At 39.9% G+C, this 23312-nt stretch overlaps 1 protein-coding gene across 1 annotated transcript in view; it reads left to right on the forward strand.

The window, feature by feature from the left end:
• gnai3 (guanine nucleotide binding protein (G protein), alpha inhibiting activity polypeptide 3) overlaps window positions 1-21609 on the forward strand; it is a 27037-nt gene extending 5428 nt beyond the window's left edge. The window contains exons 2-9 of the mRNA XM_037684898.1: window positions 11592-11634; window positions 12078-12219; window positions 12301-12458; window positions 13618-13746; window positions 15256-15385; window positions 17491-17644; window positions 18425-18624; window positions 21326-21609. Coding sequence (XP_037540826.1) covers window positions 11592-11634; window positions 12078-12219; window positions 12301-12458; window positions 13618-13746; window positions 15256-15385; window positions 17491-17644; window positions 18425-18612 — 944 coding nt within the window. The 3' untranslated portion in view covers window positions 18613-18624; window positions 21326-21609. The remainder of the gene's footprint in view (window positions 1-11591; window positions 11635-12077; window positions 12220-12300; window positions 12459-13617; window positions 13747-15255; window positions 15386-17490; window positions 17645-18424; window positions 18625-21325) is intronic.
• Window positions 21610-23312: the final 1703 nt, after the last annotated feature.

Consider the following 23312-nt stretch of genomic DNA (forward strand, 5'->3'; position numbering starts at 1 on the left):
ACTACTACTACTACTACTACTACTATTAATAATAATAATAATAATAATAATAATAATAATAATAATAATAATAAGAATTTAGTTGTCATATGTTATGTGCATATTTTCTGTCTCCAGTGAGGGGTGTGGCTTTGTGCCAACTCAATGGATCACATTTTCTTTTTTGCACACATTAAATAAATAAATAAATAAATAAGATGTGTGTATGCTACCAAATAAGTACCCTTACTTTCCATCCATCCGTACATTTTCTTTATCTGCCTTTTTTGGGGTCGCAGGGAGCAGCTGTGTTCTCCAGTGGCCTTACTAAATAATTTAAATAAGATTTGGCTTCATTTTTGAGCTTTTTATTGCCTGTGAACGTTACAGTTCGGCTTTGATGACTCAAGTCGTTTCCCTTGTTGAAATGGGATTTGGTTTAAAATTCATTCAGTGTGTCGTAGGTCCACAGTAGATTGGTTTGAAGAATAGAGCTGCCTATCTGTCCCTATAGACAACAGGGCCAACGTTCAGAAGATGTGGAGTCTGTGTTTTCCTGTTCCCAGGTTTAAAATCTAAAAAACTATGTAAGACTACTTTTACATACTTCAGCTTCTTCTTCGGATGGGTGCTATGACAAGTTTTTTTGTGTGTGTCTTTTATATTTCTCAAAATATTTTAACTTTATTTAATAATGTTTTCCCCATAGAAACACATTGAGATCTGATTCAACAAACCTGAAGTCTGTTTTTGTTGTCTTAAGCTACTTGTTTAGCTTCTTTGTAAGCATTTAGCTAGTGTTTTTTTACTTTTAGCCTAAAGCTTGCATTTTGCTGCAAGTAACTTTTAGATGTTTTGCTACATTTAGATTGCATTTTGGTGCTTTAGATTTTAGCATGCATTTTAGCTTGCTATTTGCTGTTTTCAGTTAGCATTTTTATCATTTTAGCTAGTGTTTTGCTTCTTTTAGTTATGGTTTTTTTTTTTTTGGATTGTACTCTTATTAATCCCAAATGTACTCCCAAATCATAAATGGCAGCTTGGCAAGTGGACAGGTACCTGCGAGTTTTAAACATGCAGTTGTGACGCCACTGATAAAAAAAAACGGTCTTGACTCTACAGACATGTCCAATTTTAGTCCTATTTCTAAACTGCCCTTTGTGTCGAAGATCTTGGAGAAAATAGTTTACAGTCAGTTAACATCTTACTTAAACGACCACAACCTTCTTGAACTGTTTCAATCCGGTTTTAAAACTCACCACGGTACTGAGTCGGCACTGTTGAAACTTTTTAATGACATTCTTTTAGCCACAGACTCTGGTCACTGTGTAGTTTTGATGCTGCTGGACCTAACTGCTGCCTTCGACACAGTGGACCATCAGATCCTCTTGTCTCGTCTGAAGAACTGGGTGGCCATTCAGGGTCCTGCTCTACAGTGGTTTGGATCCTATTTATCTGAGAGAAGCTTTTGTGTGCGCTTTGGTTCTGTGGAGTCCTCTGTAGCACCTCTCACATGTGGAGTACCTCAGGGATCTGTACTTGCCCCCCTTTTGTTTTCCCTTTATTTACTACCTCTGGGATATATTCTCCGGAAACATGGTATTTCTTTTCATTTTTACGCCGATGACAGCCAAATCTATATTCCTTTGAAACAAGATAAACAGTACTCCTTGAACCAACTCCTGGAATGTATGGCAGAAGTCAGAGCATGGATGTCACAGAACTTTTTACACTTTAATGAGAAAAAGACGGAGGTCTTGTTGTTTAAGCCCAGTGATGGTCCTAAAGTCCTTGTTGATCTGGGTCCTTTAACCAAACATCTGACTGAGACAGCAACCAACCTGGGTGTGAGGCTGGACAATGATTTTAAACTGGATGCTCAGATTAAATCTGTGGTCAAGTCCAGCTTTAATCACCTGAGACAACTGGCCACGGTGAAACCATTCCTGTCACAACATCATTTTGAGATTTTAATCCATGCTTTCATCACAACTCGTCTGGACTATTGCAATTCACTTTATGTGGGTCTGAGCCAGTCATTACTGACTCGACTTCAGCTGGTTCAGAATGCTGCTGCTCGTCTTTTAACTGGCACCAGAAAACGAGAGCACATAACACCTGTCCTAAAATAGCTACAATGGCTCTCAGTTCGTTTCCGGATTAATTTTAAGGTTCTTTTGTTTGTATTCAAATGTCTTCATGGTCTCGCCCCACAGTATCTGTCCGACCTTCTCCAGCCGTATATTCCCTCACGCTCTCTTAGGTCAGCTGATCAGTTGCTGTTGGTCGTCCCAAAGTCCAACAGGATGCTGAGAGGGGACCGAGCGTTCTCAGTCGCTGCCCCTAAACTGTGGAACGAGCTGCCTCTGCACGTCAGACAAGCTGACTCACTTCCTGTTTTAATCAGAGGAGGGGATCTTTGATGCAACGAGTGCTCTGCAGACCACCTACATTTTCTAAGAAGGGTGCAAAAGATAATCCTCCACACAAATTTCACTAAACATTAGTGGTTTTCAGCAGCAGAAACTGTTTTTACTGACAAAACTAAGATGACCTTACTGGTGTTGTTTTCTTGATTTTACTTATTTTTTGTTTCAGATCACATTTCTGTGATTAATAGCGACTGTTCTGCAGCGATACCAATCAAATGCACCCGTGAATCTACTTCCTATTGTTTCTGAGTTATAACTGACACAATAACGATCTCTGCTGTTTGTTTATTATTGTTTAACCAACATTGATGTGTTGCAGACGAGCTATTTTGAGCATTTAAGATTGTTTATTTTTTTTTATGAATTTACATGCCTGTGGTTGTTGGAAACAGTCCTAACAACAGCTAACTGTTCTGTGATGCATTAGGTGGCGCAACCCTTCATTGCAAGCTAGGGTGTGACCACAAAGATTTTTTAATTTTTCCAGGCAGTGACTCCCGGTCTGTATCGGAACAGAATCGTTAAAGGGTAGAAAAAACAAAGGAAAGAAACCACAAAGCTTCAAAGCCAGTGCACCCAGCCAATGAAAATGGTATCTGTTTTACCACAAAGAGTAACAAATGAAAACAAAAGTCTGGATTTAGGATTCCTGTAAAGTGAGGCTTGGTTTGGAGTCAGCTGCTGGTGTGTTTGGACGGCTAACTTTGTAAAGTTGGTTTTGTGAACTGGCAGCAGGCCGGGGCTGATAATCAGCCAAGAAACGCCGTGAATGAGGGCTGCTGGTGGATGACATCGACACAGAGGGACGAGCCCAAACGTCTTTTTCCTGCTGTCAGCCTAAACAAAGAATTCACAGATTAAAATCTTGTTGGACAGTGATCCCAACACAATATTCTGCTCTAATCCTCGCTGATGGTAATCAGCTGCTAAAAGCTGCAAGTAGAAATGGGTTTTGCTCCTAGTTTTCCACTATGAACAACGTTAAGCTGGAGTTTAGTTATTATCGCTTGTATCTATGAAAGGTGGGTGGTAGTCTAATTGCCTGTGTGTTCGTTTACCCGCCTGTTAACAAAATATCTCAAAACCACATTAAATGAAAGTAATCATTGGATGCACATCTACAAATGACTTGTGGAGCTAACCCACATTAAGATGGCCGCCACAGCTTGTTGACTTTATAACATAACATAAAACCTGATTTGAACAAAATGGCTCTAAACGCGACCGATGGTGAGAAAGGCAGCAACGACATGCATCATTTTCAGCTGATGTTCTTGGCTGTTGTTCTTTTTCAGATTAAAGCTTTAATCTGTTATTTTTCCTGATCCTTAAAGGTTGTTTATCCTGTGGAGGCTGATGAGTGTAGTGCTTATACTATGATCAGCTGTGGTCGTGAACATAACTCAAGTGTTTATGGAAATTCTTTCTGACTAGTTGTTTGATTTTTTATTTATTTTTATGTTTAATGTACACACAGCTTTCAGCGCCCTGTCAGAACCGAAGAGGCCTTTTCTTGCTCCTCCCTTCAGTTGAACGGGTTCATTTGATCTGACTCTGCTGTGCTCAAGACAGATTCGCAATTCTTTTGTTTCCTACAATTTCTAACGTACAGTAGATGCAATTGTTTTTACAAAAATATGAAGATTGAAGACTTTTACATGGTTTTTAGTTCTTAGAAATAAAGGTTTAGGGAACCATGAATGGTCAAACGTTGTTTTTATTATAAGTCTTCAAGTTTTGGGAGGTTTTTAATGTTTGGGTTTAAACACATTTTAGGTAATAATTAATTTATTAAACTGTAACAATAAACTAAACTTCCTGATAAATCAGCAGATGTGATTTTCACTTCACTTTGAGGGTTAAAGCTAAAGTTTTGTAATCAACCTACCAAATTTATGCAGAGATCAGCAAAGTTACTGCAGTACCACAGAATTGTTTTACTCAATGCCCCTCACTGACATTAGGCAATATTGCAGGAAATTGTGCTTAAAGTTATTTTTAGATTTAGACAGAAATGGCTATGTTATCATCCTCCAACGTGAGATGATCTCAGTTTAAAATGCTTGCATGGAAGGGAGTGGATGATGAGCATTCCCTCAAAGAATAGAGACATTTTTCATTCATTCAACCTTTATTTCTACAGGTTAGTCTCATTGAGCCTTGAGGACTCGTTTACAAGAGAGTCCTGATTAAAACAAAGAACACAGATGAGGTACAGACAACAACAGACAATCATATAAAAAGCATATAAAATGAAAAGTAAATAAAATAAATGATATAAAACAAAAACTGCTACATTATAAAGTAATACTTTAGGGAGAAATATGAAATGCTTTGATACAAAGCAGTCAGACCCTTCCTGACAGGTCTGACTGCAGGAGCAAAGGCCAACCATAAAAACCTGAAGTGCATCTGTGGAAATAAACAGTGAAGAGCTTGCTGTCAAAAAAAAAAGATGTATCAAAACAAAACACTTTGGGACATGGAGGACAGAAAGAGGATTCCTACACATAGATGAGCTGCACATTCTTGTTTTTCCACATTAAAAAGATGAGTTCAGACATGAGTGGAGTAAGAAGGGTAAGCTGTGTGGCGTTTAACCCAGAATGAGGCTGGATTGCCTCCTGGTGGGTTTCGACAGACGGATGATGCACCTGTAGGTTCACAGGCAGAACAACACACCTCCCCCAGGAGGAACTGTGGTGGAAGTGGTCTCCAGCTACAAGTATTTCAGTGGGCACCTGAATGACAACCTCAGCTGGAGCAACAACACCACCAGCCTGATCAAGAAAGCTCATCAGAGACTCTACTTCCTCAGGCAGCTGAGGCGAGCTGGTCTGGGAAGCTCAGTCCTCACCTCCTTGGAGAGTGGAGAGCATCCTGTGCTCTAGCATCAACGTGTGGCATGGAGGCTGCACAGCTGCAGAAAGAAAAACTTTGCAGAGAGTGGTGAAGGCTGCACAGAAGACTGTTGGAGTCAGCCTCCCCATCATTACAGACATCTACACCTCCAGATGCAGGAAGAGAGCCACCTGCATCATGAAGGACCCCACTCACCCAGCACACACACTTTTTGCCCTGCTCCCCTCAGACGGCTGTGGAGCATAATGTGCTGAACCACTAGACTGAGGAACAGCTTCTACCCTGAAGCTGTTACACTTATAAATCCCTAACCAGGATCATCACTGTGGGGAAAAACAAATCACTGTAATGCCATTTTGATTGGTGATATATGCTGCTGATTATCCATGTTGCTGATCTCATGCTGCTGATCATTTCATACTGCTGTGTTCATTTGTACTCATCTGCTCACACAGACTCACGATCATGCTGCTGTTGTTTGGCACATTGTTTCTTTTTATTGTACTCTTAGTTTAGCACATTCCTTAGTTTATATTAGGTCCTTATTACTGTTTCTTTTACAATTATATTATTTGTTTTGTTGGATGTAACTTGGACCCTGTGTACACAGTTTTGTTCCACCACATGTACCACCTATGATGCGAATGACAATAAAGAACCTTGAATCCTTCGATCCTTCAATGAGCGGGCTCCTCCAGCTGCTGTGGAGCCGTTTCTGGATCAGCGGTGCTGTTTTCAGTCTCACCTACAGAATTCACTCCATCCGTGGCAGGACGCTCCCCAGAGTGACTGACAGAGTTGTTTCTGCCTCTTCTGAGGGGGGCAGACGGTTCACCACACAGCACACCTGACGGCTTCCCTCCTGGTGGGTTGTTCCTTGGATTGGCCTAACGGTCCTCTGGCTCAGCCAAAACACTGGAAGCCATCTTGTTTTTCTTGGCAGGAAGCTCCTCCTCTGAGCCCCCACCAGTAGGATGTAAAATCCTGAAACTGCCTTTAGCGCCGGGCTCCATCACCTGAAATGACGTGGTAGTCGTTGTTTGGACACAAAACAATTGATACTATCAATTAACATGCCAGAAAACACGCTTTACTTCTGTTCACACTTCACCGCCACATTATTGTGTGAAACAGCCAGCATCCACCTCTATTTATTTACTTTATCATCAGCACTCCTTACAAATTCATTTTGCCCTAAAATAAAACAAACAGTGAACGTGCTCATGCTTGCTTTTTGTTGGACTGACAGTAAATGATCTGAAGGATGAGTTTTAATGGCGTCGCTCCATGTTCTGCTGATATAACACTTCATCCATGTGTGTTTGCACACAGTGTGAAACATAATGAGTACGACCAGATTCAGTAACGTGTATTTTTTTCATGCTTCCTAAGTTGTCGTCGTTATTTTTCTAAGGTTTAATAGTAAAAATGCAACAATATATTATCTTTTTAAGACCTTGTGCTTCTCCTGATGACAAAACTAATGCTGACTGGGATGATTTGATACTGACATAAAATCTGTGGTTTTTATTAATAATTCACTTTTAATTAGACACGTGAAAACTGACTGTCCAGAAAATTTCTGACAAAGCAGAGAGGAAGAAGGATTGGACGGCGCTGATATTTACTCATGTGATTTCCTGGATTCCTCTGAACAGCTGATCCAAAGTATGGACCGTACTGTGAGTTTGAAAGCAGAAGTTCAAATTGTGCAAAACTTCATAAAAAGTAACATGCTGCTGTTTTACACTCTTGAAGCAGATTTAAAGTTTTTATTGTCCCTTCAATGTGGCTGGATCTTTTGAACATTATCAGATATTATCTGTTGTAGATATTTAATAGGCTAAATTAGGAATATTGTGAAATTAATTCCTGAATTGTATACCGAAACCTAACTCATACAACTAAACCAACAATCAATAGACAGAGTCACAGAGAAATGTTTTCTAAATCCAAGGAAATCACTTTTTGGAGATGACTGAATGTAATTCTGATCAGGGACTTTACAAGTGTGTGTTTCTGTTTATTACCTGAATGAATCATTAGATTACTTTTAGTAAAACTTCCATCCATCCATCCATCCATTATCTTTATCCACTTCTTCCTTTCCTTGTTGTGTGGGTCACTGGTGCCCATATCCAGCAATCACTGTGAGAGGTGGGGACACCCTGGACAGGTCTCCAGTCCATCACAGGTACATATAGAGAAAAATGAGACAAACAACCATTCACTCTCTCATTCACACCTAGGGACAATTTAGAGTTACCAATCAGCCTAACATGCATGTGTTTGGTCTGTGGGAGAAAACCGGAGGACCTGGAGAAAACCCACGCATGCATGGAGAGAACATGCAAGCTCCACCCAGCAAGGCTCCCGGATTGGGATTTGAGCCAAGGTAACCTGCTCGTCGACAGGCAACAGCTCTACCAGTACAAATTTGTCAGAAAAGGCTGGCTGGTTTTCAAGAAAACCACATGCAAGGGATTTTACAACCTCATCTGGAGTAGAACCAAAAGCATATCAAATAGCGTCATCGCCATACAAATGAATAGATGGAGGCCTTACTAACAGAATGTGAGATATAATTTATAAATATGGAGAAAACAGGTGGACCAAGAATGGAGCCTTGGAGTACACCTGACATAACGGGAAGAAACTGTAAAGTATGAGAGTCAACCTTCGCTTGCTGCGATCCATTCAAAAGATAATTACGGAGGTGTTAGTGGCTGTCCCATAATTCAAATACAATCAAGTTGTTTCAATAAGACGGAATGATCGACTGAGTCAAAAGCTTTTGCTAAATCAATGAATATTGCTGCACAGTACTGTATGGAGCCCAATGCAGATGCTATACCACTGACAACCTTCAGAGCCGCTGTAATGCAACCATGCCCTGAAAGAAAAGCCAGATTGGGTGCTGGACAAAATATTAAAAACCTTCAAATAATGTTTATAATATAGTCAGATTGATCAATCTTAATCTAAAATTTGACTTTCAGATGGTCATGCTCAACCGATCACTAAAACTTTTCACAATATTGCACAACACTGATCATAATGTCAATTTATAAGATTTAGCCAAAGCGGCTTTAACTCCGTAAGATCATCTTAGTTTAAAATCTGGTATTGAATTTGGTGGGCGATATGCATTCCTTCACAGAATAATTCTTTAACTCAATAGAGGATTATTAAAAGAGCTGAGAGGTGGCTTTATGACAAATGTTGACAATTTGGACCGGGAGAAGTTTCTCTGAGTGACATATTAGACATTTTCACTTGAAACCAAAGGAGAGAGAGACATGATGCGTCTTGAGTTTTTTGTACCTGTGTCAGCTTGTTGCATTCCTCACTGAACTGACAGATGTTTTTTTAGCACTTCACAGCTGACAGAACTGTCCCAATTTGTTGATACGATTCCTTCCTTTTAATTTGAGCATTTACTTCCTACAGTTCTGGTTTTTATACACTAATTTGAGCTGTTGATGATTTTTTTCTTAGTACTGAAAGAGCAGTTATGAGGCATTTTTGTGGCATGAAAGTAAACAGAAACATTCCCATTAGTGTCTAAATATTCCATTTTATTTAAAGAACATCCCCAGAGTCTAAAAGTGGTTATTTTAAGAGAAAAATCTCAAGTTTAAAACCTGTGGCATGGAACAAATGCAGCCTATGCAACGGAGAGATAGAGGTGAAAAAAAGAGTTTTTAAAGTGTAAATTAAATGAACTGATGGCATAAACTACAGTCGTTGAACGTCTCTCAGGTTAAAATGAAAGCATTTGTTTGGTATCTTCTCCTGTTTCTAACACCGTGTCTCTGTCCTCTTTAGATGCTTCACATATTTAATTAAAACATCTAACATGAAGGTTCATCAAATGAATCCAGTAAACACTGTGATTTTCTAAAAAAAAAAAAAAAAAAAATCCTGAGTACAGCATGAAGCAGGTCTGTGAACAACAAGTGTTGGAGTTGATATGAAAGGTTTAAAGACCAAACAGGAAAAAGAACGGCTTCTGTTAACGTTCGCAGCAGGGTTTGGGTCAAAGAACAGGTTTGTCATCGGGCAGGGGGGTTTCAGACTGCTGGAACACTCGTGTTGAATCATACGTGTTGTTTGGATGGACGTCCTCTCTGCTCGCTCAGAGCAGCACGATGTCTGGGACTGTTTGTCTCCGAAGGAAAAACGCTCTCGCAGCCAGGAGCTCGATGGTTGCTTCATGTTTGGACGATTATCATAGACATTAATTTTACTCTCATGTTAAATCCTGCTCATCATTTTTACAATATCACTCACTGGAATGGAGGTTGTGTAAGGATTTGATGTCTCAGATCAGTTAATCATCCGTCACAGATGCCCAACACTGAAGGTTTAGTTCCCGCGAACACAGATTGAATCAAACCTCAGATTGTGGTTTGAGTTCTTCCTAACATTCGTTACAAAGGAGCTAAAAAATGTTTACAGAAAATTTCGATGGGTAGTTAAACTGAGGAATTTGGGGAAAAAAATCCAAAAGGTAAACTTTGTTCTTATAGTTTGTAAGACTAGACTATTTAGACTATTTAGACAAGACTATTTACTTTATATAATATTTTTATTGTAGTTGTATTCATATAAAAACAAAACAAATGTCAGCAAACCATCGAAATGTTTGAATGTATCTGCAGAAAATGCCAAATATTATTCTCAAAAGTCTAAATACAACTATCAACGACGTATTTGATCATTATTTTTTTTATTTTTTCTGTCATTTTAGCTGTATAAAAACTGAACAAAATTGTATTAAACTGCATTTCACATCAAAACTTTTTACATCTGTGCAGGGGCAATTCTAGAATCTGAACTTTAGGGGTGCTTAGCCCCCAGTGCTGACAATGGCTCTTGGCTTGAACAACTTGGTGGCCATTGGCGTCAGAAGCATTCATAATGTGTGGGGGACATATTGGTGGGGGGGTATGGGGGTCCTCCCCCATAAAATTTTGAATAAAGTAGATTCCATTTCCTGGTGTATTTTAATGGGTTGTTAAACATTTACATTTACCTCCATAAGTAAACACTTGATTCAATAACTATTTTAGAGAGTTCGGCACAACAAGAAGAAAGCTAAACTAGCGGCGTGTAATACAGACGAGCTAGCTAAGATGCTACAAAAGTAGCGCTCTGCTTTACATCACACAACCTAATAAACACTTTGTACAAAATCATTTTAGTGTTAACTGATCATAACAAACAAAGACTAAACTTATGCAACCAGAAGTATATCTACATTTAAAACACACAAAACTAAGCGCAACTTTAAGCCTTAACCTTTAATTTAACCATTAAGCGTACAATATAGTCATGACAGAAAATGGAGGATTTACCTGCAGTTACATTTGTACAGATGAACATGTGGTACTTCCTGTTTGTCACTGTTGTATTCAGCTGCTCATGAGGTCGGCCGCAGGGCTTTAACCATCTTTTAAATTTTCCAGACTCAGTTTAGTTTTTTAAATGGATTAAACTGTATTCCACATTCTAAAGCAGGACTATTCAACTAAACTGCTCAGGGGGGGGCCACAGTTACTGAAAGCCAGGCGCTCAGGGGTCGGACATCCAGCGATCAATGTCATTATGTAAATAAACCAAATATTACAATGATCGTTTACCTTCTAATTTTGTTTATTTTGTTACATTGAATCATAAATGCAATAAACAGAACCCAAACCCAGAACTGCCCCAATATATATATACACACACACACACCCCAAAAAAGTAAAAAAATTAAAATAAAATAAAATTTAACTTTATTGTTAAAATTCAGGAGTGCTTGAACACCCCCACCCAAAAAGAGGCTAAAATCGCCACTGCGTCTGCGAGCATAAGTTTTTTCACACGTTACTGTCCCCCCCGTCCCTACATGTCGATGTGTCACAGTTTATTATTTGTTAGGGTGTGATGCCTCTCACTGCATTGCACAGCAGTGAAATGTGGTTGTTTGTTATGCTCAAATATATTTTCCCAACTATATTTAAAATCCCTGTTAAGGGCCAATGTACAATATTTTAAATTCCAGATTTATTCTTGTTTATTCCCATGAATGCCTGTTGATTCCCATGGAAAGTTTCCAGAATTGTTCAACCCTAATCACAACTGCTGCAAGAACACTCAAACATCCTGAATGCACGACGGATGACTAAATAATGTCAGATTAATTTCATCTGCTGTGTAAAGCTGGATTGATCCATTATCCTTATGAAAGAGGTCTAAAGTGTCAGATGTGCTGCGGTGCAGTTCTGACTGTTACCTTATAATAAACCCTCTCCCTTCTTTGTTTCCCAGGTGCTGGGGAATCTGGGAAAAGCACGCTTGTAAAGCAGATGAAGTAAGTCACAACTCGTGTGGACGAAGGAGCTCATTCCATTTTAGACTTCCCGTGAAGCTATTTTTGTGTTGCGCTGATGAAAAGCGGGCCCCGCTCCCGTTTTTAGCTGCCACATTGTTGAGCTCATCTGTGTGGAAATGCTGTGGAAGCACAACATGAGCCTCATTTTGTTCCACTCGGGCAGAGGAGGAAGCCCCTCTTTTTCTTTTTGCATAACTTGTTAAACAATGGCAACAGAGGCGAGTTGATGCCTGGCAGGACCTGAATAGAGTCCCTCCACCACCACCACCCCAGTTCCCACATTAAGCATGCTCACCGAGGCTCAAATTCCTGCGCTAATGATTTCACTGCATGAAATATGCCAAATGTGTAACTAAATCCAGATTTGCTAAGCTACTTTTATATAACACTGAAAGTCTGTTTGGATTTTGTTTCTGTGGCAGAATCATTCACGAGGACGGCTACACAGAAGATGAGCGCAAGCAGTACAAAGTGGTGGTGTACAGCAACACCATCCAGTCAATCATGGCCATAATCAAGGCCATGGGACAGCTCAAGATGGATTTTCAGAATCCTGTACGGGAGGTAAGCCTCTAGCTGTGCCGTTGTGGTATAAATCACCACAGCAGCAAAGTTATAGTCATCAGTCGTTGGGTTTGTTGGCAGGATGATGCCCGGCAGCTGTTTGCCCTGGCAAGCACAGCGGAGGAAGGAGTGATGTCTGGTGAGCTGTCCGGTGTAATTCGCAGACTGTGGATGGACAGAGGAGTTCAGGCCTGCTTCGATCGGTCGCGAGAGTATCAGCTCAACGACTCTGCTGCATAGTGAGGACATCGCATGTTATTTATCATCACCTGCTGCCAAAGGCACAGATGCTTTCGCTCATGTCGTTTGTTTGTATTAGCGAAATGTCTCGTGAACCACTGCTTCGGTTTCAATAAAATTCTCACAAGGACTCATTTTACATTCAGCTGCAACGTCACATTTAGAGCCAACATAATCCAAGATGGCTGCCTCAGTAAATCAGCGTCAGCCAAAATGGCTTTGACACAGCCCAATTTGCAGACGTTGAGCTAAAATCTGGTGTGGTTGTAGCTGAGAGTCGTCCTCAACACAAATTTCAAGACTTTGAAACATCGCATGAGATCGCACAAAACGTAAGATTTGACCGAAACGCCTGACACTTTGTCACTTCCTGTCATAAGATGATCTTAGTTTAAAACTCGTATTAGAAACATCAGGCACTGGTTAGTCTAAAAGATTATTAAAACAGCTGATGTGTGGCTTTTTTGACAAATGCTGTGACAACTGTGACAGAGGAGTTTCACTTGCTGACTTATTAGATATTTTCACACAACAGGCATGATGTGTCTTGTCCTTTTTGTACTTGTGTCAGCTTGTTGCATTCGAGCGCATTCCTCAATTTACTGACAAGTGTGTTTATATTTACAGTATCTCTTCACAACTGTTAGTGCACTAGTTAGCCTCAGTTCTGTTTTATAGTAAAACGCAGACGGAGTTGAAGCTCAAGCCTCCTTTTCTGTGTCTGTTTTCCTTCGTTTCACACGCATCCTGAGAGAAAAAGCTGCTCGCTGTGAAGGGCACGCTCTTTGTTGTGAAAACAGCCAAGTTGTCATGACTCTCAGAGCGCTTTGTCCAAACTGTGCGACGAGTGGAACCAGCAGAGTTAGTCTGTTTTTACTCAACCCATGGGAAGCCAGTGTTTATCGTCCATAAAAACATCAGCCCATATTTAGTATTCTTCCGTGGCGTCCTCAGATGATGTTTCATTGTGCAGAGCGGTCGCCACACATGAATGAACACAAGTGTCTGACCGTCCTGCAGATTAACACCTCGCATCATAACGTGATTTAAGCTGCACTTAAGTGAGTTTTAGATTCTAACGTGGATTATCTGCACACATAAATATTATGATAGTGAGTTCCTCTGCTCTTAGATCATGTCATCTTTCTGGCCCCTCAGCTACCTGAACGACTTGGAAAGGATCTGCGAGCCCAGTTACATCCCAACCCAGCAGGATGTTTTGCGTACACGTGTGAAGACCACTGGGATCGTGGAAACTCACTTCACCTTCAAAGAGCTTTACTTCAAGTTAGTACGGCTCAGTCTTAACACAAAACGTCAGATTATTTGACGTGGTTTTTCTGTCCAAATGATATCTCTCTTAAATATAGAGTTTAATTTTGACCAGATTTAAAAGGTAACAACTAGTTTGAGCACAGCCAAGACAAAAGTGGATTTCTGCTGTCTTAACACAACTCCAGCCTCAAAAGATTTTAAAAAGCAAACACTATTTTACTGTCAAATTTGCATTACAAGGTTATTTACACAGACATCTGTGGTGGCACATCTGGTAAGAATATTATAATGTTTCTGCTAAAATAACCATGTGATACAGCAATGTTAGTGTTTATAAAACAGCATCAATGTGAATTTTGATAAAGCAAAAGTTACAAAATCCAGTAATAGTCAAATATAAGTAAAGACAAGCTCATGATGGAGGTTGTTAATATAGAAAGAGTTTATGAATAGGATTTTTGGGAATGATAATTGACGCTAAATTATGTTTTAAGGCACATTTTAATAAGGAAAGAACTATATTTTCCAAAACAACTATAGGCTTATTACACATAAATTATTATATATGTTATATTGTCCCCTAATACTTTTGCGTGTGACTTACTGTGTGAAGAAAAGAGGAAATATCTACAAAACTAACACTAAACCCGTTTATATGCTGCAAAAGTTAACCATTACAACTATGAATGGATCACATTAAAATGACCCAAGCAACAGCATTTTCTATAAATCTCTTGATTTAACTCATCAATTGTGTCAAAATTAACTCTATTTCACCAAAAAGAGGTTGTTCTAAACTCAATCTAAAAGAAGAAATCTGTTGTTCATAAACTTTTCATAGACCCCAACTTCAAAAGATCTGAACTGCTGCTTTAAGTCTTACAGACGTTAATGTAGATGTTTTCATTATAGAATTAGCACGGTTGTTCTTAATTTAGTTTTTATTGGATATTTTGTGCTTATTGAGACTAATTTTCTTGTCCTAATCTGATTCATTCTGATTCTATCTTCAGTTTTAGCCTTTGAATGATGTTGCTTTGACGCTCTCCAAATGCAAATTGTTGCTTACAATCATCTTACAACATCTGGTCTAATCCAGCAGGAGCCATTTTTGTAATTAGATTGCTTTGCTCCTCTTGACATTATTTTCTCTGGCTTCTGTATTTAGGAATGTTGGTGAAATATTAACTGTAATAGCCTCTCTGCCTCTGCAGCGCCATAAAAAAAAAAGCTCCAGACCTAATCACTGAATTGGTGTTGCGGCACAAAGTGTTCTTTCATGTCATTTCTGTGTCAGCTTAGTATGGATTCGGTTTGAGGGCCTCAGGTGGAGGCGGACACAACACGCAGCTAACGGGAGATTACTAAGTTAGGTCACTGGCATGCCGTGTGTGTCTGTGTGTGCCCCGGATTATCAGAACCTTATAAAGCACTGATATTAAAATGACATTAAACCTGACATGAGCAAACTCATCTGGTAATGCAGCCACCAAGTCAGCGTGTGTTTGTGTGCGTCCTCAGGATGTTTGACGTCGGGGGTCAGCGCTCGGAGAGGAAGAAGTGGATCCACTGCTTCGAGGGAGTCACAGCGATCATTTTCTGCGTGGCTCTTAGTGACTACGACCTCGTCTTGGCTGAGGATGAGGAGATGGTAGGTGATGGCTGCGCCGTGGTCACAGTGGCCGTGAGTTATTAACGCACCGACACACGATCAGTATCCTGAGTTAAAAGGTGTGAGGATGTAAAAACCAAAAGCTTTGAAAATTACTCAGTCACAGAAAACAAAATCCTTTTTTAAATTTATTTTACAAAATAAGAGGCATAAATGAACCTGACTGAGGCAGGAAGACGGTTCTGAAAAGCTTGAAGCTCACAGACGTCCTGTTTATGTGTAATTTATATTTAACAGTTCTATGCAAAAGATTATGACCACTCCTAATCACTTCATACTTTTTACTCAGGGAGCTAGATTTATTTTGTAATATTTTAAAGGGATGATCAGTCATTCTCCAGACTTACTAAAAGCCTTTCAAAGTGTTTTTTAATACATTTTGTTCAGTCCTTGTTCTTCACTCTAACACCGTATTGTGCAGAGGTTGCTTTAAAATAAAAAGGAGAAGTAGATAAGTGAAGGACAAAGAAAAAGTGTTTAATCTACAGCAGATTAGCACTATCTGCAAATCATTCCTTTAAAATAGTGGGGACCAAGTAAAAATCCAACGACCTGCCACAGGATGGGAGAGATGCTGATCATAAACTGCATGGACAGTCTCCAGCTGCATTTCACTGGTGAGCAAACATCAATCATGAGGGAGACACCTGAATGTCTTACACCAGGGGTTCCCAATATGTCGATGGCGATCTACCTGTCGATTGCAAAGGCATTATGGGTAGACCACATAACATTAAAAAAAAATCATCCGTCCTCACTATGAAATTTGTTACTTGATTGACATACAGGGCAGCCATTCACAGCCCTCATTCTCTCAAACCAGGTCTGAGAGATTTTCGGGGAAACCCCATCCCCGCTCCCCCACCCCCGAAGGTGTGAAATTCTCCGTGTGTAGTCGCACATTGTCTGAGCTTATAATAAAATTCAAGGATTGCGTATTGATAGACATCTGACATGTATCTGGAAGTTGAAGCTGATCGTCCACGTCAGCTGGTTACAGCACAAATTTTAAGTCCCGCCCCCTCCACGTTAACATACGGGACATTGCTGTGTACTACTGCTGTATGTGCAGATGTTATTTTTTCTGACTCGTTTAGCTGTTTTAATGGGTTTGTGCGTAAAATGGTAAATGGTATATAGACTGTACTTGTATAGCACCTTTCTATATGATCAAGATACTCAACGCACTTTACACTACAATCTGTGTCCTCATTTACCCATTCATACAGCACTAGATCTCTACAAAGATAATTGAACAAATCATTCTAAAGAGACTAATCAGTGCTTTATCACATTCATACACCGATGGGACACACATCAGAGGCAATGAGGAGTTCAGTATCTCGCCCAGGGACACTTCAGCATGTGACTGCTGGTGGATTCAAACCCCCAACTCTTGCATCGAAGGACGACTGCTGTAACCACTCAGCCACAGCCGCCCTAAAAGAAAAGTCATGTGACACCATGGCTGTGTGTGGGGAAGTAGGTGGGGCTAATAGCCTCATGCCCCTTGTGTGCAGACGTTGGTTTAAAAAATATAGCACGGCCACTTCTGTTTAAAAAACTTCCTGCTTCCCTCAGCTCCCAACAACCAAAGAATGTGGTGACGGTTGTTCATATAATATGTCTGTGATTAAATTCAAGGCCAGCCAACAATAACAAACCATCTTGCTCCCTGGTTAACTTACAAGGATGATTTGCTGATTTTGCGACCAGATGTTAACATTTTTCCCCGCTGCACTAACTCAGTTGGTACTTGATGTTTTAACATATCCCACAGAATCATTCATTTTACTAATGTAATAATAAATTAGGTTAATTAGACTCCCTGCTGGTTTTAGAACTCGACATCTGCTTTCAGTGCTTTAGAAAAAATTGGAATTTCATTAATGTGCCAATAATGTAATGGGAGTTACTGGTTAGGATCAACAAAGGCTTTGTGTACTTCTCTCTGTCTCATACGTTTAAACTGAGAAGCCTGACCAGCTCAGTGCTGCAGAGGCAAAGTGGCTGAAGAAGACTCAGTCCACATTTCTGTGAGGAAGGACAACTCATGTCAGCTTTACAATGGCTGTTTTTCTCAGAACCGGATGCACGAGAGCATGAAGCTGTTCGACTCAATCTGCAACAACAGATGGTTCACGCACACCTCCATCATCCTCTTCCTCAACAAGAAGGACCTGTTTGAAGAGAAGATCAGCAGGAGTCCGCTCACCATCTGCTACCCTGAGTACAACGGTGAGTAATTTTTAGTCGTTTGGTGCATCTAAGCATTTTAAAGATCTGACTAAAGCTCTTTGTTTTTGCTTTAGAGGCTTTTTTAACTACCTGCCTTTCAGGCAAAAATCTAGTTGTGTGTTTGAGTGTTGGTTTTCTGTCTGTTAGTAAAATATATCTTATGAACCATTAGACGTAAGTCCCTGAAAGAATTTGTTGGATGTACATCTACAAATGGAGATAACTCCAGTCAAGATGACCACCTCAACTAAACAACTTTAGAAAACACACAAATAACTATAGCTCAGTTTGTTTTATAAAGACTGAGCTGAAATTCGGTGTGGTAGTAGCTGAGAGGCATCTCCAACACATACTGTAAGTGTTAACTGGTCATACTAGATCTTTGTTTGTAATTTTGGGATGCAATGCAGCATCGATGAGCATTTTGTATTTTGCAGCTGTTTGTAGTCCTTCAAGGAAAGCAAGTTTTTAATCTTGTGAATTTACTCCTGATCATTTAAAATCTACTTATTTCTTCATACCTAAAATGTAAACCAGGTGCAGTCTCTAACAGAAAATACACACATTAAAAAAATCACTTTTTTTTGTCTTCACAGTTTGAACCAGGATTTATATGATGATTTTTAAGTTACAGTCCATAAATAATTTTGTAGATCGCTCAGCAACAGAAACACAGAAGTATCAACTGAAGCCTGCAGTTCTTCACAGGGGAGGCAGACAAACAAATAAAAAGCTTTAAATGGTCCCAGAGAAGATTTTGCTTAAATCTTTCCCCTGCAGGTGGAAACGCATACGACGAGACAGCCACTTACATCCAGTGCCAGTTTGAAGGCTTAAATAAACGAAGGAGCACAAAGGATATCTACACCCACTTCACCTGTGCCACAGACACCAAGAATGTGCAGTTTGTGTTTGATGCTGTCACCGACGTCATCATCAAGAACAACCTGAGGGACATCGGGTTCTGAGCTACCTTCCAGGTCAGCAGTCAGACTTTTGGTCTAAAACTCAGATGGACTGAGGCTTCCCCACACATTAACTCTTTCTTTGCGACAGTATCACCCACTTTCAGCGTCCCCGTTTTACTTCAGCACGATTAAGTAAGAGTAGTGAGTATCTTACCCGTCAGTAGACCGTAATCAGAGCAGTCTCAGTTTGGAAAGTCGAATTAAACTACGTAGATGAAAACCCATTTAAGAGTGGATTTCTGAAACAACTTTAACTTAAAGCCTTTGTAGCCGATCAAGTGATGGATTCTTACTTTTACTTCCCACTGTTAATCAGAACGAGTACATTTAAACAATCAGTATTTCCACGTTGTGGTTCACGCTGATTTTATTGTAACAAATGGCCAGTCTTTATAATAACCCTATGAAGTTATAAGGCCAAATATGCTTTAACAAGATCTAACATTTTCAGAGACTGACTAAAATCACTTAAAACTTGGTCTAAAATTATTTAATAAATGTTCAAACCTAGTTGTGAAAGTCAAAATGTCGTCTGCATTTTTTTCATTCATTCATTCATTCAACCTTTGTTTAGACAGATAAATCACATCGAGTCTCAAAGACTCATTTACAAGTGAGATTTGTTTAGACAGACAAAAAGTACTGAAACTGGACACATGTAGGAATTGGAGGCAAAAAAAAATAATCCTATCAAACGTTCTTCTTGGCTGAGAAGAAAGATTCTAATATTAAAAAAATACCTCGCACATACAAGCACATAGTGATGTAGATATTCCGCAGGGGGGGGAGACTACGAGAGCAGTGAGATGTTTAAGGACGCTCTCGAAGGCACTGTAAGAGTTCTGATAAGGATGGAATAATCAACCAGTGATCTGGTGAGATCCGTAAACATTCTCGAGGGATGTCGGGGAATGGCCAAGGATAACGCCTATGGGAAACCAAAAGTCCTGAAATGATGACACAATGTTAATTCAGCTGGTTTCCTCTGGTTGATCAGTTAGAAATTCTTCAATTGGGGGGGGGGGGGGGGGGACAGAGTGTCAGATTACATGCCCTCCAGGAGAATTCAGATAAGATGGCCTGCAAGGTCAAGCAAGGGAGCCAAATTCAGACAAACACACAGTTGTTTTGGGGACAGGCAGAACTTAATGACATCTACCTTGAGTCTGTGTTGGTCCACTCGGTTCCGAAATGTCCAAATTACATGGCCACACCGATGGACCATGCCTGAGAAAAATCCCAGAGATCTGATCCATTCTGCCTCAAGCATTTAAGTCTGGGCGCTCGAGGAACAAACAAATCCATCATAAAGTCAAGCAGTATGACCAGGTCCAAATTTGCTGCCAATGACTTCCTTGATGGGCAGCACGGTGGCGCAACTGGTAGAGCTGCTGCCTCTCAGCGAGCAGGTCCTTGGTTCAAACCCCGGTCCAGGGGCCTTCTGCGTGGAGTTTGCATGTTCTCTTCGTGCATGCGTGGGTTTTCTCCGGGTACTCCGGTTTCCTCCCACAGACCAAAAACATGCATGTTAGTCTGATTGGTAACTCTAAATTGCCCTAGGTGTGAGTGAGAGAGTGAATGGTTGTTTGTCTCGTTTGTCTCTATGTGTCCCTGTGATGGACTTGCGACCCATCCAGGGTGTCCCCCCGCCCCTTGCACAGTGATTGCTGGACATGGGCACTGGCGACCCCCATGACCCAAAATGGAAGAAGCGGGTAAAGATAATGAATGGATGGATGGATGGACTTCCTTGATTGTTGATAGACCAGGAACCAGCCGAATTCCAAAGAAGCAGGAACCAGTTATCATAAATCCCATTATAAATGCGAGCCAACATGGATGAGAAAATTAAGTTTGCCCCACACCAGGGTCAAACTCAAGCTCACTGGGTCTTTGTGCTTCTATCATCATTTTCATTTAACCAGACTCCATGTTTTACAGCGCTCGTATCTTACTTCCCATCTGAGTCGGGCTTGATGACAAGATGTAAGCGAGCGCTCTGATTGGCTGAAACTCTGCCGTCATTACTCATATAACTTGGGCTACAGTTGAGCCTTCCATTGAATTGTGGGTATTTAATCAAAAAACTTCAAACTCCATGGACCGAATGGATTGAGCTTGCGGTCTAGATGTGGCCCGAAGACCACCAGTTGAGGATGGCTTTGCTACGTTCTCCTTTGAACCCAAAGATGTGATGTCAGTGATTTACGTTCCTAGATTTTAAATATAATTTCATCAAAGCTCAGGGAGATTTCCACCTCTCTCCTTTAAATGGCCTGAAGGTTAAAAAGGGCAGTGACATTTTATAGATCTGGTACAAATTTCTTTTTTATTATTATTATTATTACATTTCTGGCTAAAACTAGGAGTTTCGTTCAAGGACAATAACTTTTAGACTTGCTCATGAGCCTCTACTCTTTCTGTGCAGCGTTGCCTGAAAGGACAATTCATGACCGTTAGAAATTGTTTTTCTTCCTCGTTGTTTGTGTACAAATACATTTCTACTTTCTCTGACCTATTTAACAGTATTATGCATCATAGATAATGAAATACTCACTTTAGCTTCTATTGTGAGAAATGTTTTTGAGACATCATTATGTTTATATTTAAAGATGTTTCTATATAAGGACATATAAAACTGTGAAAGTGAATTGTATTCATCTTGTTGCATCTGTATTGAGAATAATTGGGGATATGTTTGTTTTATTTGCAGGCTTTTTTTAAAGACTAAGGACTTCTGGGATGTCTTGGTTGCAGAGGATGGTTTGGAAAGTGTTTTTTATTCTAAGGACTAAGCCTGTGGCCACGGTGCACGCAGGCTCTAAACTACATCCGTGACCACATTTATCAATAAATTCTAAACGGTGGATTGCTTCTGAGAGAAAGTTGTGAAATGATTCCTGTGAGTCCTGTCATGTTACATATCTTTGCATCGTTCATTGTTTGTATCTACACACGGACCATTTCCTGTAGCTTCACAGCTAAAAATAAAATTCTGTTCACCAATCTGTTGGGCTGTCTCGTGCTAATGTCTGTAATAGTTTGCATTAAGAGGTTTTTGCATTTATGTTTAATTTGAACCCTTATAGATGCAGTTTTCTTGTATTCCCATGTCTGAGTTACATAACTTATTGTTTTGAAAAGGGTTTGGTGTGAGCTGTTTAATGTAAAGTTAATAATGTAGCAGTTTGAGTCTGGATTTAGTTAAGTAGAGTCTAACGAACTCTGTTGAACATGTTCATAATTCACAATTGTTGATTTCAACGAGGCCACGTTATACTGAACAATGTTTTTGTTCACATCATTGCAGAAATGTAATTCGTCTGTGAACGGACATTTAGACTGTGTTTGTTTATTGTTTGTTTGTTTTTTTATTGAAATATGCTAATGTTATTCCATCGGTTAGGATCAGTGTAGTGTGTGTTTGTTCGTTTTTAAGTACATAAACTGAATTTATTTTAGTGAACATCAACACCTTAAAACAAATTTACTGATTGTTTTTTTAATTTAAAGATTGCTTGGTTCTTGGCTGCACAGAGGAAGTCTGCTGCAGAAATATTCTGTGAACGTACCATGCCTGGGTTTCCCAGACATTAATAACCCAAGAGCCAGTTCAGACTGTTTTGCAGAGAGTTTATGCCGAAACATTATAACCAGTCAATGTCCTACCTGTTGTGGATAGATCATTGAATGTCCTCAATTTGGAGAAATAAGGTTTATTCCTGACTCAAATGAGGAACTAACAGTAGTTATGGGTTGTTTACAGCTGAAGCTCATATCAAAACAATGACTCAGTGGTTCAGAACTGCTGTGTCATGGCTTGATTTGTTTTGCCAGGGAGGGTCACATGATCAATGGCGTCTGAAGCTGGAAGAAGAGGGTACCTCACTGCTTTGGTACCTGATTCAGAGGTTTATAAGGAAGTGAATCACTGGTGGAATTTGTGGCATTTTTGGTGGCAAATTTACACAAAACATAACAAACCAGTTAGACATATAGCGAGACCTGGAGCCAGCCAGCCTTGTTTTGTTTTTGTTTAGTTTTTCAGTTCATAAACACTTCAAAACAAAATTCAGTTCTTCAATAAAGCTTCATTCGGCTGTCACTAGCTACCAGCTAGAGCGGTGCAACAATCACCATGGATTACTGCCAGTTTAAATCAACTCCATCCTCTAAAATATCATAGCTTCGTATGTAAATGTTTTAATAAACCTTTACACTAGTTTTGCATTTCAAGGTTTTTCTAATAGAAATAATTTGGTATTCCTGCTGAAAATGCTCTTAAGACTCCACAAGATACATGTAACTGCTGCATTTTCTGTTCACTCTTGGAGAAAAAAAACAGAATTTTGTAAACACTAACATGATGTAGAGGTTTAGGAAACATTGTGTGCGTGAACCACTATAATAGCTGTTTCAAGGTGGAAATTTTCCACTTTGGACTTAGTTGGACCTTCTGTTAGCTTGTCAGCCGGGTCATGATTAAACAACTCCAGACTGAACCCCACTTCAAAATCAATGACTGGTTGCACAAATCTGTTTATTTCCACAAACACAGGCATCATATGTCCCATATGAACAGTTAAAGCAGAGTTTCATCTAAATGTGAAAAGGACTGGGTCCATTCAGAATTGTGATGTCAGATTTCAGTGTTACATCTGTCTGAGCAGAGGACCAGTCTGTTCCAGCTGCTGCTCTTC

Source organism: Nematolebias whitei, chromosome 11, assembly GCF_014905685.2.
Source record: "Nematolebias whitei isolate Nwh7 chromosome 11, NemWhi1, whole genome shotgun sequence".
Taxonomy (NCBI): Eukaryota; Metazoa; Chordata; class Actinopteri; order Cyprinodontiformes; family Rivulidae; genus Nematolebias; species Nematolebias whitei.